At 45.8% G+C, this 18,674-nt stretch overlaps 1 protein-coding gene and 1 pseudogene across 1 annotated transcript; one reads left to right on the top strand and one right to left on the bottom strand.

Annotated features, from left to right (window-relative positions):
- Positions 5,300-8,049, bottom strand: LOC8071238 (glycine-rich protein A3). Its single transcript, XM_002439144.2, has 3 exons — positions 7,700-8,049; positions 6,306-6,613; positions 5,300-5,809 (listed from the first exon to the last, which is right to left on the bottom strand). The coding sequence occupies exons 2-3, from the start codon at positions 6,595-6,597 to the stop codon at positions 5,508-5,510; spliced, it is 594 nt and encodes a 197-aa protein (XP_002439189.1). The 5' UTR covers positions 6,598-6,613; positions 7,700-8,049; the 3' UTR covers positions 5,300-5,507.
- LOC110430241 lies at positions 9,303-10,199 on the top strand (annotated as a pseudogene).

The raw sequence follows: 18,674 nt of genomic DNA, 5'->3' as shown, positions 1-18,674 counted from the left end.
TGTTCAACAAGAAATAAATTAGACTGTCGAACTTTTTTCTTTTGGCTTTTTTAATTTTTCTCCTCCGTCTTCTCCAACATATGTAGACTGGATCCTGTAAGTTCGCACTAATCTATGATGATGAGTTCCACTACCCGCTGAGGATTGTCCAAACTCTTTTTGTGTAGGAGCAAATCTTTGCATATATAGATGCCTTGGGTTTTCTTGTTCATTGTTGCATAACTTACAAATTAGGTCATCCTCACCTTTCTTTTGTAGATTATCCACCATGAGAATTTTGCCATGCATCAAAGTCCAAGCAAAGAACACACATTTTGGTTAAGCTTTGGCAAAATAAGGTTGATCTTCAGTTTATTATAAGTCACCCATCAATTGAATCTTGTAAGCACTCTTGGTTGTGTAATCACTCTTGGTTGTGTAATCACCATCTGAAGTCCAACTCCAAAGAATCTCATCTTCGTTTTCAATATTCCAAGGGATGTTCAATATCTTTTCCATAATTCTATATATTCTTTAATCTCATTGTCCGACGCTATAGGCAGAGCACGTGTCTAACCCATCTGTTGCTATTGAGAGCTTCTTAAACTGTTATGTTCTTTCTTATTAGCTTTAGTAGATAGATTTGGTGCAATATTTCTTGCTGATTTTCTAACCAAGCCAGTAACCATAATTTTGCCATGTCTCCATTTCCAACTGTCTGTGACTAAGGCTGGATAACGAGTCAGCTCGGCTCGGCTCGGCTCGTTTTGGCACATTAGGATAACGAGCTAGCTCGGCTCGGCTCGTTATCTTAACGAGCTAGAAATCCAACTCGACTCGGCTTGTTAAAAGCTCGAACTGGCTCGTTAAGCTCGCGAGTCAGGTATAAAAAGTATATAAAATATAATATTTGTATTTATCTAAAGCTTAAAAATAGTAATAATAAATAATAATATATCCAATTATCTTAAGTCCAACAAAATATTTATATGAGCTAACATATTACTCATGTTCATTTGTAAGTATTTATAAAGTGTAAGACATGAAGTAATACAAAACTAGTATAAGTTCTGATGATTTTTTCTCTAATACTGTAGCTCGTTAGGCTCGCGAGCGGCTCGCGAGTTGGCTCGAGTTGGCTCGTTATAGCTAACGAGCTAAAATCTTCGCTCGGCTCGGCTCGGCTCGTTATCCTAACGAGCCGAGCCGAGCTGAGCCAAGCCAGCCGTGAGCCGAGTGAGCTAACGAGCTTCGAGTTTTTCGTCCAGACTTATCTGTGACCACTGCACCGTTGATGCATAAAAAAGATCTCAGCTGTATTTTTATGACACAGAATGTCGAGACTAGACCAGTCCAAGTCCTTTGCTTGATTCTCCCTATTGTCATTAAACAATACACTCCAGCTTTGTAGTGGATGGTAAGAAATGCTCGCACGAGGGGAATTGAAGAATATGGAGAGAGTAAGCCGATTTTAGCTTAGTCAGCAATCCAATACTACACCATATCCAGCGGTATCAAACTCAGTGTCAGAGTCAATGCACAAGCAGAGAAACAACTTTTATCGGCCGCATCAATACCCGAGGTAGTTTAATTTGCCTGTTCCGTTGGTTGTGATTATCACTGGTGGAGTTATAATTATTGCATTTTTTTATTTAATTTGGTGCTCATACTATGGTAATGGCATTAGATGCCAGAAAAGATAAGCTCGATCGGACAACTAAAATATAGCCCCTAATTAAAGAACACAAATCTCAGCACAGTGAAATAAAATCTCCTTTTTATCCTCCGCCGCTGGAGAAGAATGCGAGAACGAATCTCACAGCAACTGGGACAGCAACGCCGTGGTTGTTTTCTTATTATGCTTGACCTTGACCTAGAATAGTGTAGACTTACATATATTAGTATTAATTGTATATATAAAGATCTTATTTTTTCTAGACACGACTACACACACTATCACGAGGGCAGATAACCCACAATAATGAGACATATGGTGTCAAATTTTTTAGGCTTGACCCATGTTCATTTGTACCTTTCGATCAATCGACAGTGATGACCCTTCACTATCGGTTCTGAGCTTTAAAATCAGAAAATAATTAGGGGTGTGACAAAAACGGGGGGAAGGTCCATATCACTGTAGATCTTGTGGCTAGAACCGGTAGCAATTGGACGGTCACATATTACTACCGGTTTTAGCTAAGAATCAATAGTAATTTGGTGCAATCATTGTCGGTTCTAGCCAAGAACCAACGGTGATAAAATGGCAGTAAAAAAGTTGCCGTTGTCCTCTCCTCCCTCCTCTCTTCCATCCCGAGCACAGAGACACGCGTTTGGCCCCCTCTCTCCACTGTTGCGGCTGCTCTTCACCATGAAGCTAGCTCTTGGATTTTGAAAAATGGCTTGATCTTTTTGTTTTAAGATTAGTAACAAGCATCCACTCCTTTGATTTTGTTGCATAATTAGCTTGGCTACATTGCTTGATTCTTATTCTAGTTCTTTCTCCATTCTAGAGAGCACTTTCCAATTGGACTTTGTGCAAGACATCCAAGCAAATTGTGGAGAATCCGTCATCCAAAGGTTGGTTTCTATGAACCCATTTAAATTCCTAGCTAATTACATGGTCATCAAGATGACTGTTAGTATGTAATGCTATAATTAGTTCTGGTTAGGAGTAGAGTAGATTCTGATGAGCAAGCTAATCCATGTGTCAGATACCAACACATTGTTTGGAGCTACATTGTTGTTCATGAGCATGTCTCCAATTTTAGTATTTTTTAAATTAGTATCTCTATTTCTATGTGGCACGGAGTAGAATGATTGTTCTTCATTATTGTGTAACAATTATTTTTTATGAGGATATGATTTTTAATTTATATGGCAGGGGCTACCAATTTCAATTTTCTAATATTTAGTGCAGATTATTTTTTCCTAAAATGGGTTGACTAAATTAAATAAGTGTAGAATATATATATAATTCCTTTGTAATTACTCTCTGCATCACTATGTGGCATGAAGTCTCAATTTTTTTTTTTGTGTGTAGAGATGGAGCGAGAGTGGATGCATCTGTCCCGAATGGACAAGCGGTACATACTTGGCGTCAGCAACTTTATCGCCGATGCCAAAGCCGATGTTAAGGATGGAAACTCCGTCTTCTCTACCCATGCAAAGATTGGATTAATCAAAGGAAATGGGAGATAATTGAGTATGTACGAATGCACTTGATTACCAGGGGTTCATGCCAAAATATACGATATGGAGTACACATGGGGAGAATGTTGCGCAGGAAAACAATGATGACGTCCTGGCCAGGGGTAGCTAACCATCTAAAAGCTACACCAAAAGCCTCTAAAAAATTCGGTCTTGATATATTTATTTAGAGACCCATGTTTATAGCATGTATAACCACTCACCTAACCATCTAAGAGCATATCCAATAGTTTCCAAAAAATTAATTGTAAGTGAATAAGTTTTACAAGTAGCTAAAAAATTTAGGAGCATATTTGTTGGGTTTCTCCAATAATTCTTAAAATCTCACTCCTAAAATATAGAAAACAATTTTACATCAAGAATCTCGAACCATTACTAAATCACTCCGACCACTTTTTATATATTTTTTCTCTTGTATATTTGCACTAGGAATTATGTCCTACTCCGTATTTCTTTCACGCCCTTCCAATTTTAGATTGGCATATCGATACGTGTGTGTATATTTTTGCGCGATTGGATCGATATGTGTGTGTATTTTCACACTGAGCATAAGGAGAAATCCATCCAAGGAGGGGCTTATGTCTGATTAGCTAGTTGGTGAGGCAATAGCTTTACCAAGACGATGGTTAATAGTTGATTCGAGAGAATGATTAGCCACATGGGACTGAGACATAGCCTAGACTCCTATGAGAGGTAGTAGTGGGGAATTTTTCACAATGGACGAAAGCCTGGCGAAGCAATGCTGCGTGTGAAAACCTTCGGTACATTACTCAAAAAGAAAAAGGCTAAATTAATCCCTCTAATTTGGCCAATGTCCAAATAACCTCTTAGAGTTGGTCCACAATACCGTTTGCCCATTAGCGAAAGTTTCTGTCTCCATACACAAGTCGAGTTTTAATTTTGAAATTAGAGAAGTGATATCGAACATCACAAGTTTTTTTTTTTGCGGATCACATCACAACTTATTTTGAAACGTACATTTTTTCATAATTATGTTTCGTACAATTTCTATATCTAGTGTAAATTCGTTGTTTTTTTATGAAACTGTGTTAATTTCTTGTTAGATGTCCTAACCTGTAAAAGCAATTTCTATATCACTAGACTTGAATTGGGCCGGACCTACGTTTCATTATTAGGCCCGGCAGGAACTTGTGCCCTGTTCTAGATGGCACCAGTTAAAGAAGCAACAAAGAGAGAGACGCTTTGGGCCATGCTGAAGTCCATGCCGCCATCCGGCCCATCTCTGTAAATAAATGGGGAAAAAAAAAGGCATTGCCGCATCGGTGACCGCCACCGCCGTTACGGTTACGGCCATCGCGCCGGCCAGCCGCCGGCCTTTCTGCAGCTATCTCCGGCCGTCGTCGGATTCATGATCCAGCTCACCTTGTTGGCAGTCAGACGATACGTGGGCGTGGAATCCTGAAGAAATGCAGACTCTGAGCAAGAATAATGGCTTTGACTTGGTGCAACAACACAAATGTGTCGCACGTTTCTGCGTCAACTAACACGCACGAGCTTTGTAAATTATAAAAAGTTTAGATTAGAATAAATACATTATGGGATCAATATTGTTTTGACTTGGTAAGATCGCATGGCATCCGACCAGATCAAGATTCTTTTACAACCTTGCGCGCAACACCCACCAGACCAAGGCTACATTCCTGGTAGCTGTGCCTAACTGCCTACCCATTCGTGTGCCAAGTCGAAAATGGCTACTTTCAGTCCCTGTTCATTTTGCTGAAATTTATCTTGACTTATGCTAATACTGATTTATTGCAAGAAAAAAAAATATTTCTTCAATGAAAAGTACTACTGAAGTAGTTCTCTACCCACTGCAAGATTTCGGAATTGTCAGATTTGGGGACAAAAACTCAACCTACTATTTCAGCCTTTCAGGCAAGCAAAGAAACAGTTGACCCTATCAGAGCATAATATTCAGACATCACATCTTTTTGGACACCAGCAACAAGGTACCGGAATCTACTGGTCAGAAAATAATAACTTCAATGATTGGTCAGATAATACAGTCGAAACATTCAGTGCCTGCATGAGCACCGTAAACGCAGGGCACGACCGAATCAATGCACATGAATAATCTTCAGAGCGCTTCATCCACAGCATCAACACAGCGTATCAGCAAGACAGTAAATGGTTATTATGTCACTTATTAGCAGTCATGTCACTCGCCACAAGCTCACGGCAATATAGACCAAGGATGAGTAAGTGATCACCCTACTAGATACAATGCAAAGGCGTTCCAGGCAACAGATGTGCTGGAAGCTTGCATACAAGTTCAGTTATGATCAACCATGGAGAGCGCATCACTTCCACTTCTTGAACTTGCCGCCGAACATGCCGTGCCCGTGCTTGCCATGCTTGAACTTGCCGTGACCGTGCTTGAACTTGCCGTGGCCGCCGTGACCATGCTTGAACTTGCCGTGGCCGCCGTAGCCGTGGCCGTAGCCACCATGACCATAGCCTCCTCCAAAGACACCATGTCCACCGTGTCCGCTATGGCCATGAGAAAGCTTGTGTGCTCCATAAGCAGCTGCGGCGGCGGCAGCACCTCCAGCTAGAACTGTCCCCATCCCCATGTGGCTCCCGCCATGGCTGCTCCCATAACCTGAAATCACAAGAGACATTAGCATGAACTGAGATTCAACGTTTGACTGGATCAGCAGAACAGAAATACCAATTTCCAACATTACAACAATAAAATGTATATATAAATGTTAGTGCAGCTGTATGAGGTAGTACAGTTTTAAATCTGAAAAATAAAATGTATATAACAATACAACAAAGCAATCCAAAACAATCTCAACACCTGAGTGTAGTATATAAAGTGTTTCAATAATTTGTAAATAGAAAATGAGTATTTGCTAGAGTTGGACGAATTAGCTATTCTCATGACCACTTCTTTTGTGAAAGGAATGCTTAGCTATCTATTGTCATTTGACTGAATCAACAAAATAGAACTACTACCAATTTCCAACATGATCAGGATACAAATGTTAGTTAAGGTGTACGAGTTCTGAATCTGAACAATAAAAAGCAATACAACAGAGCAAACCAAAACAATCTCTAAACTCCTCTGTAGTATATTAACTGTAGTATCATACCCTGGTGAGATGAGCCTGGGTAGCCTGCAGGAGGATATCCACCTTGCGGTGGGTAGCCACCTGGCTGAGGGTACCCATGTTGTGGTGGGTATGCCCCAGGTGGAGGTGGGTATGCCCCTGGTGGAGGAGGAGGATACGCCCCTGGGGGAGGTGGGTATGCTCCTTGTGGTGGTGGGTAGCCCTGCGGAGGGTATCCCTGGTGAGGGTACCCATGGCCACCGGCAACGCCGTGCATCATGTTTGAGAAGAGCCCCTTGTCGCTCTCATCATGCTTGTCCTTCCCTCCTCCCATGGTCTCCCCAAGTTACCTGACGAAAGAACATGCAGAGTATATATCAAATTGTGAGCCAGCTGAAGTGTATTATGAAACAAGATGAATGCAGACTGAAACAAGATGGAAGAATGCAGTGAGTAAATTCAAAATATCAGCAACAGAATGCACAGCAATGAGCAATGGAACAGGTGATGCAGGGAGAGAAGTAGACTAGCTTCGGTTTGGATGTAGCAGTGTACTGATAAAATTGAACGGTGTATATCGGAACAGGACGAATGTAGTAATACTGTAAGAACATTTTTTCTAGATGAAGTCAGTTTTATTAATGAAGTTCTGGCCTTTCCCCTCCATAAGAACATTTGAGATCCATACACTGCATATAATGAACAGAAACACATAGAGAGAAAAAAAGCTGCTTCGTTCTAAATTCTGCTTTTACAGTTCTACTCCCCTCTCCTTACACAACTTGTGATCCAAGCTAAGATGTTCCACTGGGGTATCAGAAGAGTACTAAAACAGAGCAGCTACAAAAAAAAAAAAAGACTGCTGTGTATATATTTACTTGCTAAAGGAAAAAAAACGATGCGTCTAAGACATAATAGTTAACGCAAGCCAAACGATTATCATTCCAATTTCCTACTGCACATCACTTCAGCATGCTACTGAATAAGTACGCAGAACAGACCCTAAGCGTTGCCTTCTTCGCCACCAAAAGTAGGATCTACTAGTTGCCCAAATTCCAGCCCTAGAACATTTCATTTTATTAGTAACTCTTCCACCCTAATCACTGCTAGATCCATAAAATGAATCCCCTATGCACAATAAATTCCCCTCCACCTCCAGCTCGATCAAACAGGGCAGGGTCAATCTGGAGGATCCTTATTACAAGTACAGCGCCACGCACTTCAGATCAGCAGATCACACACTATCCACTGATCCACAGAACTCAAGCACGATGATGATGATGATGATAACAAGCAAAATTCATCGATCTACACACACCACATGTATCCCTAAACTTATGCAACCGAACCAAAAAAAATCTAACCGAATTACGCGCAGGTATTATATATATAGAGACTAGAGAGACAACAAGGTGGGAGAAGAGTTGGGGGCATACCGAACGACGACGCGAGCTCCGGCGCGCCCAGAAACAGCAGAAGTAGCCGATCCTCCGGCGGCGATGTTCCTGTGGGCAGAGCGACGACGACGGCTGCTGGTTTGGCCGATCCCCTTCCCCCCTGCTGGCGGCTATATACCCGAGGAGGAGACGGAGCCGGCAACGCGACGCGGCGAGAGAGAAGGCAGGGAAGGATTCGGGTGGGGGCAAGGCAAACGCGTGGCGGCGAGTCAGGCTGACATGTGGGTCCGGGGAGGAGGGAGTCGCGGGTGGATAGGCTTTGACCTGCAGGCGCCGCGCACGCTGCCATGCGGGCCCCGGGGGCAGGGGCGGTTGCCGCCTGCGACATGCGCGTCGCGAGCGCGTGGGAGGGAGGAAAAGGAAAGGAAGAAAAGTAACGTGACGAAGGAACCGAATCCACACCCGCCGGCAGGGCCCCACCGCGCAGTGACATGGGTGAGGCGAACGGACCGTGATTTTGCGTGGTATCCACGCGTGCTGACGCGTGTCGAGGGGCCCCACGCGCCGGCCGGACTGGATCGGCTCGGCTGGACCCGTTCGTTGGGTTCTCCGACTTGATGGGCAGGCCCAGGTGAGCCGAGTTGGGCTGGGCCTGTATTGTTGAAAATTAAGCAGGAGAGGCGTTAAGGACTTAAGAGCAACTCCAAGAGTTCCCCAAAAATATAACTCCAAAAACTCTGTATTGGGGGCTCTCTCAAATAATTGTTTCCCAAAAACTAGCTTCCTCCACAGCAGCTCCCTAATATTTTGCACCCAAAATATTTTGAATTGCCACATCATCAGTTAGTTGGATGAGGATAAGCATACAAACAGAATTAGTTGGATCCGTCCGTGTGACCTGTTCATCCGGCCAGCCATCATTCTGTCCGTAGCTCTAGGACTTTGACAATTTGCAGCCGCTCATTCCATCCTGCTAGTACCGTAGTCCGTGACTCCAAGTCCAATACAAGTACAAGTCTATGAGACCAGGCTGTGCTAGTGCAGCCATCAGGCTTCTCCATCGCCATCACCCGTGACCTTGTTCTCTGCTAGTGCTCCTCCTCTTGTCGACTTGTTACCACACCACAAAGATCTTTTGTAATATTGTTTGATTCTATTTCGAGATAGGTAAAAAGATCTGCCATGAATCAACATAGTTTTCTCATGAACCAAGTGTTAGATGATTCATCGTCGTCAGGTGATGATGATGATTTCTTTTTTGATGCCGTAAATGTGGTAATTGAGGACGAGTCTGATGAAGAGCCAAAACATGGTGGTTCTGTTCATGGGCATTGAATGCTTCAGCGTGATAGACAGGCAGGACATGAAAGGCTATACCAGGATTATTTCGCCGATAATCCTACCTATGCGCCAAATTATTTTAGACGAAGGTATGCGATGCAACACATTTTTTTTAAAAAAAATATATTTATATATATATATGTGTCTAACTATTTTATACTACAGGTTTCGAATGGGTCGTACGTTGTTTCTACGCATACTGCAAGCTGTAGAACAACGGGATGAATATTTTGTGCAAAAAAGGAATGCTGCCGGTACACTTGGTCTATCTAGCTTGCAGAAGATTACAGCAGCATTTCGGATGTTAGCTTATGGAGTAGCAGCTGATGCTATGGATGATTATGTCCGTATTGGTGAGAGTACTGCAATTGAAAGTCTCAGAAGGTCTGTTGCCGCTGTTGTCGAAGTTTTTGGAGACGAGTACTTGAGATCGCCTAATGAAGATGATACCGCTAGATTACTTGCAATTGGAGAAAGAAGAGGTTTTCCTGGTATGCTTGGGTCCATAGATTGTATGCACTGGAGGTGGAAAATTTGTCCTTATGAATGGCAAGGTATGTACAAAGGGCATGTGCATGAGCCTACAATTATATTAGAAGCTGTTGCTTCAAAAGATCTGTGGATTTGGTATGCTTTCTTTGGGATGTCTGGTTCGCACAATGACATCAATGTTTTGCAACGATCACCTCTATTTGTAAGGCTAGCAGAAGGTCAAGCTCCAGAGGTCCACTATACCATTAATGGCCATGATTATACAATGGGTTATTATCTTGCAGATAGCATATACCCTTCATGGGCCACGTTCGTAAAGACCATACTTGAGCCCCAAGGTAATAAGAAAAAATATTTTGCCCTAGCCCAAGAAGCTTGTAGAAAGGACGTTGAACGAGCTTTTGGAGTTCTACAAGCTCGTTTTGCTATCGTTCGAGGGCCAGCTCGTTTTTGGGATGATGATAAGCTTAGCCTAATCATGAGGGCTTGTGTCATTATGCACAACATGATAATTTAGGATGAGCCAGATGAAGAAGATGATTTCAATTATGATGTGGTGGGAGAAAATGTGAAAGTTTCTCATGACTCTACACCTGAACTTGAGGAGTTTATTCAAAACTACAAGAATATTAAGGATCAACAAATTCATATGCAGCTAAAAGATGATCTAGTTGAGCACCTTTGGCAAAATCATCCGGACCTATAGAGACAAATATAATTGTTTTTCTATATATGGTTTTAGTTTACAGTTTTATAGAATAATTTAAATTACAAAATTATTATGGACATAATTTTGTAATTATGCTTTGTCATTTTTTTTTCTTCATCTATTCTTGTCATATTTGCTTCATATATATTATTGAGAATATTTAAGATTCACAGAAGCCTAAATCATATTTGGATCATATTTTTTTGCACATAGTTCTGACACTTACACATGTATACTGATAGAAACCACATAGTACTGACACTTACACATGAATGATGATAGAAATCACATAGTTCTGACACTTGCACATGTATGCTAATAGAAACAACATAGTTCTGACTCCTACAAATGTATGAAATACAATGCAAGGTTTGATTCTAACATGAAGGGGAACTGAATTTAAGATTTTTCGGTACTAAGATGACGGCTCATGATCTTAGACCGGCAACACATGTAGTAGTGCTTCTGATTATCAGGCAACTCACTAAGGTCCATTGTCATAATCCTCTCTTCCTCCTTCTTGTTCTTCAATTCTACCTCCTGTGCCTTCAATTCTAACTCCTTTTTCTTCAACTCAAGATTTAATTTCTCATTCGCAACCCGCTCTTGTTCAAGTGCAAAAGCTTGTTTGAACCTTTCATCTTTCTTTAGCTCCTTCTCAGTATCAAATTCTTTCTTCTTTGCCCACAAATTCTCTAAAGCTTCTGTACAACCTTTTTTGCCACTTTGATATAGTGTTGCTTTGGCCTTCTTGTGTCCCTTTGGTCTTGACAATGTGTTGTCCTCTGCAGCAGCATCTTCATGTCCATCTGCAGTAGTGAGTGAAGGTGTGGGCATACTCGAATTGGAGGTTTTCTTTTGCTTCTTATTAGATGACTTCCCAGCCAGTTCGTCTAGTTTAGCCATCCATTTTGCTTGCCCTCTCAATTGTTTCCAGCAATCCATAAACTGAAATGATCTATTTTGCCCGTCTTCAGACTTGTACAGAGCCTTTGCATCCTCAATCTGCACACATGCAACACCCATGTATTGGAAAGTCACTAAATTGTAATTTATGTGTTAGAGAGAATAAACATATGCTTATACATAGCTGGCTAGAACCTTATCTTGCATTGTAGCACCACTTTGTCGTCTACCTGCAATCTTGGAGAGACATCCTGTAAACTTATTCACACTATCTTGTATAGTAGACCAACGGTGCATAAGAGAATTTTGCGTACGGTCAGAGGGGAAGGGCAAGTTTTCATGGAAGTAATCATAAATTCTAGTCCAATACGATTTATGTGTTTGATTTGCTCCAGTGACTGGATCTAAGCTCACATTTAGCCAGGCAGAAACCAAAATCTCATCTTCCTTCTCATTGAAATTCTTTGATCTCTTGTGATTTGGTCTTGCAGAGGAGGCTGATGGAGTCACTAGCACTTCCTGTGATTGTTGCTCATTACAAGTAGCGACTTCCACTGTCTGTGATTGTTGCTCAGCATATGGGCCGCTGAAATCTTCAAACTCAAACGGATTGGTCCCTTCTCTCATCAAATTGCTATAATATCCATTTGCAGCCATAGATCCTAGCAAAGAAAGAGCTCAAATTGTATGCCAAATTGTGCTATCACTCTAGCAATTACAGGAAACTGAAACTTTAGTGCCATAGATCCTAGTAAAAATTTTAAAACACCAGCCTTTTATAGAGAATTAGAGATATTACTTTTAAATCTACACTTAAGCCAACTTAAGCCAAATGGTTCACAGAATACCACACACACGTACATAGGGTAGGCATCAAGCAAGCAGTCAGAGAGGGAGACGAATAGGGACAGGGACAGACCATGAGGAAACAGTGAACTACTTTCCTCCAAAATGAATAGAAGCACGGGCGCTAAGACTGGCAAAGATAAAATTTCTAAACTGAATGTGTGTTTGCAATGGGTGACACCTGGAGTAATTAGAGGATCTTTCTGAAGCCACGTGTGCAGATTATGTTAGCATCAAGTAAACCACATTTGAGATGATTTCAGAAACCACATAGAAAATGCATGTAGTTTTTTTTTTTGAAAGATCCGGTTACCCGGCATTATATTAATAAGGAGAACTAGAGTTTACAACATATGCGCGAGCGGCGCTTCCACCTATAGGAGACTGCTACAGGTGGATAAGAATTCAAGGTTAATTACTCCCTAAATTAGAAACAACTGTGAGTGGCCTGAGGGCAATGTCGCCCGCATTTGCCCACATGGAGCATTCATCTTTGATTGTGCTGAAGATTTGCATCTCTGAGCATATGGAGTTTCTAAAGACTGCTGCATTTCTTTGCTTCCAGATGCACCATGTGGTTAGGATTGCAAGAGTATGTGCCATTTTGTTCCCTCCTTGCACCATCGATAGGAACCAATCTTCCACCTCCCCTTGCTCAGACCACAGAGACGGCTTTAGGTTGATGCTGTTACTCCAGGTGGCCACCAGATCCCTTACCTTTCTAGCAACGGGGCACTCGATGAACAAGTGCACTGCAGTTTCCAAGTTCCTGATACATAGGCCACAAAAATAGTTGTTTTCCCAACCGCGCACTTGTAGACGTGACGCCGTCCACAGACGGTCTTGTAGCAAAAGCCAAAGAAAGGACTTGCATTTTGGAGGAGCCTAGATTCTCCATATTAGCCTCGGGAAATTGGATGGAATGGAGCCGGCAAATTGGATGTTATAGGCTGACTTAGCTGAGTATCGGCCACTGCTTTCCAGGTTCCAGGTGATAGAGTCGATGAGGTCATTACTTAGATCATGGGCGATGTCTTTTACCCAGGTCGCCTGGTGCAGCGCCTCCTGCACCGTCCTGTTCTTTCGCCTACTGTGATTGTAGAGTAATGGGAACAAGGATGACAGGTTGCAGCCATGGACCTAAGAGGAGTGCCAGAACAACGCTCGACGGCCATTGTGGACTGTTACTGTTGTTGCGGCTGCAAAGAGAGCCATGTCGACGCTGTCCACTGGGATAGTAGTTCCTGCCCATGTCCGTTGCGGTTCTGTCCAGGAGCACCATAACCATCTCATCCGCAGAGCACGACTGAATTTTTCCAGGTCGATGATACCAAATCCTCCAAATTCGGTCGGCCTAGTTACCATAGATCGGGCTACTTTGCATTTCCCGCCCGAGATTTCGTTGTCACCAGCCCAAAGAAAGCGGCGCCGAGCCTTGTCTATTTCTTGAGCTAGTTTTTTTGGGGACCTTTAGAGCAGTGAGCAGGTAAGTTGGGACTGCACTGAGGACAGTACGCACTAGTTCTCGTCGTCCAGCAAGATTCAAAAGCCGCCCCTGCCAACCTTCTAGCTTCGATTTCACCTTGTCAAGGGTGCTTTGAACATGCACCAGCTTCAAACGGCCAAGTGTTAAGGATAGTCCTAGATACTTGATTGGAAAGGATACCCGCTGTCCCTGGAATGGCTCAAGAACATGGTCTAGGTCCAGTCCGCTACATCTGATAGGAGCAACCAGGCACTTGGCAATATTGAGTTTCAGTCCGCTAGCCTTCCCGAACTGCTCTAGAATTTTGAACAGTGCACAAACCTCGCTTTGTACAGGATTGAGGAAGATCACCGCATCATCAGCATAAAGAGATAGTCTGAGTTTAGCAAACCTTCCTCTCAGAGGGCTTAGAACTCCATCCTCTATAGCAACATCCAAGATCCTTTGCAAGGCATCAATGGCTAAGATGAATAGATATGGCGATAATGGGTCACCTTGGCGTAAGCCTCTTGCATGTTTAATTTTTTCACCTTGAACGCCGTTGAGCAAGACCGAGGAATGGGAGGTGCAAAACAAGAGGCTTAGCCAATTTCTCCATCTACAGCTGAACCCTCTGTGCTCAAGGAGTTCAAGCATGTATTCCCATGATACTGTATCAAATGCTTTGGATATGTCTAGCTTGAAAAGAAGAGCTGGCGTCTTAGTCCGATTATAAGCCCTTGCCAGATTCCTCACATACATAAAATTGTCCTGGATGTAACGTCCCTTGATAAATGCACTCTGGGAGTTGGATATGAGGTCATCAATGTGTACAGACAGCCTGATGGACAGTGTTTTGGTGATCAGTTTTGCGAAGGAGTTAATAAGGCTGATCGGCCTGAAGTCGCTTGCTTGCTCTGGGATTTCAGTTTTGGGAATGAGGACAATCAGCGCCCCATTCAGGTGCTCAAGCGGTCCAGCTCTGAGGTGGTAGAAGCACTGCACAGCAGCCATGAGATCATGTTTGATAATTGGCCAGCAAGACTTGTAGAATGTCCCCGTGAAGCCATCTGGTCCAGGGGCCTTTTCCGCAGGCAATTCTCTAATTGTGTTTGCAATCTCTTCCTCAGTGAAAGGCAGGTCCATTGAAGGATCATTGATCTGACTGAGGTCAAGTCTTTCCCAATCTAAAGAGACTGGTCTTTCTGGTTTACTTCCTAAAATTCCTCTAAAATATCTATAGAGGATATCTTCCTTCTCTGAGTGATTCCAGACAATGCTCCTAGTCTCAGATTTGAGGTAGCAGATTAGATTTCTTTTCCGTCGACCGGTGGCTTTCTGATGAAAGAACTTCGTACAGGCATCACCCTCTTTTAGCTGTATAAGGTGTGAACATTGTCTCCGGCGAGATCGTTCGACGACGGCCCAACCCAACACCCTTGATTTCGGTCCCTTATGTAGCTCTTGTTCCTGCTGGGTTAGAGTTCTTGACTCCTGCGCAATGTCCAGTCTAAGGATTATCTCGGGCTTCACTAAAAAGTGACCTGCTCCATTGCCGTAATGATGTTGCTGTGCAAGATAAACGATTATGTAAGATCATCATTGGTGACGTCCCGCTGGCAGGGATGCTCCATGCTGAGGCCACAACTTTCTGAAAACCCAACGCTCTGGTCCAGAATTGCTCAAATCTGAAAATTGCCGGCCTTGGTACTTGTTGGTATTTGCACAGGAGGAGCGGTGAGTGGTCTGAGAGGGAGCTGGACATTGCCTGTAGTGAGACACCTGGGAAAATCGCATCCCAATCGCTGTTGCAGAAAATGCGATCAAGATGGACGAGGGTTGGCAATACTCGACCGACTCCATGTATACCTTCTATTTTGCAATCTGAGCTCAAATAACTCGCTTGCGTCTAGGGCCCGGCGGAATAGACCCATCGTTCTTCGGCGGAATAGACCCATCGTTCTTCGGCGGAATAGACCCATGCACACCCATGGCATCCTATGAACTGGCTGACAGTCAATCAGCTCATCCAAGAACTGAAGTTTCAGATTGTCCTCATTCGGTCCATATACTGATGTAAGCAAGAAAGAAGCATTTGTCATTCTCATTGTCAAGTTCACTGACAAACTGAATCTCTTCTTTGAGGTCACCCCGGCACATATCAGATCCCAGTTCCATGCTACCAGGACTCCCCCCCTTGTATGCTCAGCAGGTAAGTACTCAAATTGCATACATTGCTGACCCAGAAATTCTAGTGCTAGGAATCTGTCAACACTGTCCAGCTTCGTCTCCTGTAGGCAAATGATGGTTGGGGCAGCCTGCTGGATCAGAGTTTTGACCCCTTCTCTCCGTGCGCCACAATTGAGGCCACGAACATTCCAGTTCAGTATCTTGATGTCACTCATTTTTGAACCAGAAATGGCAACAATCAAAATTACAGACATAGGCAGAGGAGTTGACCAGCAAACCATTGAAATTTAATTGTGAAAAGTAGCACAAAACACCTGCCAAGCAGCCACAGACCACACTGCCCCAGGATAACATTCTGGGCTCACACCATACAAACACAGCCCTTCCGCCCTTGAAACAAACATCAAACATTAATCCTAACTTGACCGGTTGGAGACCGGCTGGTGCTGGCGCTAACCTAAGATACATGGATGACATTGCAGACTACTGAAACTGATGCACTGGACAAGTACACTAGGCTGCCTCGAGCTCTGCTGTCCCTACCTCTGCGGCAATGGCTTCCAACACCTTGGTCAGTTCCTTGTTCCCCATCTTCGTTGCCGCACGGAGGACCTTGACTGCTGCATCAGGGAGGCCATGGCCATACAGCTGAGCGTACGCCGTGACAGCTGCATCTGGTGCCGGCGCCCTATTGTCGCTGACGAATTCCAGCTCGCGCATGAGCTTCAGCTTGGCGCGCTCAGCAACTGGGACCGCAGATGGGCGGGCTGCCTGACGCGCACTTGAGCGGGTCGGGGCCACGAGCTTCTTCTTGGTGCGGGAGTTGATCGGTGCCGACAGGTCCGGCCGCTGGAGTAGCGGTGTCGGGGTCGCCCTGAACATGCCAGCGGCGAAGGAGGCATACGCATCTGTCGCGGCCTGATGTGCATCATTCGACTCCCCTGGAACAGGCAGCACTGCATCATTTGGCTCCCCTGGTACAGACAACACCTCATACATGTCCTTCTCGACTTGGGCTACCTTGCCGTCGTTCGCAGGACCTCCAGTGCCCTGAGCAGTGCTGTCACGGGCTGTCTCATCAATGTCCATGTTGGTGACGCGGTCCAAGATGTCGTCCATCGCAGCCGCGCTCGGTTCCGGTCCATCAAGCTGTGCCCCAGGCCCGAACACAACCTCTGAAGGCTGCGCAAGAGGCTTGGGGTACTGGCTGAAGTTGTCGTTGGCGTGAGGGTCTGGGCAGGCTGGGCGGAAGGTGGTGCTGACCGGCTTGTACTCCGGCGACGCACAGGTAACACTGTCGTTGCAGTCGGGGGAGAAGCAGAGCGGCACACCAAACTGCGAACACCCATGCTCATGCACCATTGGGTCATCAGCAGCAGAGAGCATGTGGGCACGCACCGGCCCACCATGGCTGGAGTACCTGACTGAATCAAGCAGGGGGTCACGGCTTACCGACCGATGGCGTGGTACTGGAGAGCGTGAGCGACGACGTTCCCACCCTTCAGATGCGTGTCGGAGTTCATCCCGCCCGCACACCAGTGTTCGCAGTGAGCGGGAGTCCAGACGACCCCGATCCAACCAAGCCTGGTCCACATCTGTTGCCCGACGGTATGTAGGTGTCGTGCACCCAGACCCAGCATCCCAGGAATTGGGAGTTCTCCCTGGCCGCCGTCTTGCTGTCGAACCTGTCGAACACGCAGGAGTCGCCAAGGATCAGCCTGACCCCCTCTTCGTTCCAGGCCTCCAAGGGGACGTTCTCCATCACCACCTTCACATGGAACCACCAGTTGACCTCTTCCCCACCGCCAGCAGAGAGCCAAGGGCGGATGGGGAAAAGGAAGCCGCCAAGGTCCAGGCATCCCATGCCCAGAGCCCTCGACTTGTCCGGCGGCGAACCGAACTCTGCAAGAAGCTCCAAGTCGTTGTATTTGGTGACGCGGATGGTGTGTCTAGGCAGATGCAGTTGGCTGACGAGCGCCTCCTTCACCTGATGCGCGTTGGCGCGCACATCTTCTGGTGGCGGCGCAATGATGACGGCGAGCGCACGTAGCCGGTTTGCGTCCCTGTCCATGGCCGCGTCGCACATGATGTTGATGCAGCGGCGCGCAGGGCGCTGGTGGGCACGGCCGGGGAGGTGGTCCATCGCGGCCTTATTGCCGACGGCGTGGGCGCGCGACGGTAGTAGGGGGAAGTGTATGCGGCTGTGGATGTTCTCAGGGGGAAGGTGAGGCGGGCGCGCAGCTTGTCGGAGATGATTCGGGTGCGGCGGATGGCGTGGGTGCGTGACGTTAGTGGGGGGAAGCGTATGCGGCTGTGGATGTTGTCGGGGGGGAAGATGAGGCGGGCGCGCAGCTTGTCGGAGATGATTCGAGGGCGGCGGGATGGACAGGCGCGAGAGAAGTGCCCTACTCGGTTGCAGGTGATGCACCGAACGGGATCACGGCAGCTTGCAACTTGGTGGTCGGAAGCCAGGCATCGGAAGCATCTTCCGGCGAAGCGGCTTTTAAAGGTGGCCAGGGACGCGCTAGGTGCATTCCCGGACGCCGGCATGGCCGCGCCCTTGTCCAGAAGAGGTACGGTCGTCGGGCGCTTCCGCCGTCCGGACTTGGCCTTCTCCCACATTGGTGAAAGTGGTTCCTTTGGCTCCTCCTGCCGTGCATTAACGCCGGGCTCCGCCAGCCGAGCATTAACGTCGGCCGAGTCGCCCATCTCCCACCTTGAATCAGAGTAGTCCAGCCCAGATTGGGAGGCCAGAGTCCTGGAACCGGGCACAGGTTCCTTGCCAGATCCCTCCACGGAAAACAGAGCATTAAGGTCGATCCGCTTCTAGACCTTCCTCTGAGCTCGCCGTGGTGGCACAGGCGCCGGAGCCAGCTGGACGAGCATGGACTTCAGCTTGGGCGGCGCTGCTCCAGGAGCACGCGTAGCAGCTTGCGGCTTGAAGGCTCTTCTGACGCACCGGCAGCAGATTCGCCGGAATCTCCATTTGTGGCGACGGATCCGCCAGGGGCTTCGACGGCCGCAAGCTCTGGTAGTGGGGCAGTGGGGGTCGGCGGGCTGGCACC

Source organism: Sorghum bicolor, chromosome 9, assembly GCF_000003195.3.
Source record: "Sorghum bicolor cultivar BTx623 chromosome 9, Sorghum_bicolor_NCBIv3, whole genome shotgun sequence".
NCBI classification, from domain to species: Eukaryota; Viridiplantae; Streptophyta; class Magnoliopsida; order Poales; family Poaceae; genus Sorghum; species Sorghum bicolor.
The sequence above is the reverse complement of the archived record's forward strand: the minus strand, read 5'-3'. Positions and strand labels throughout refer to the sequence as shown.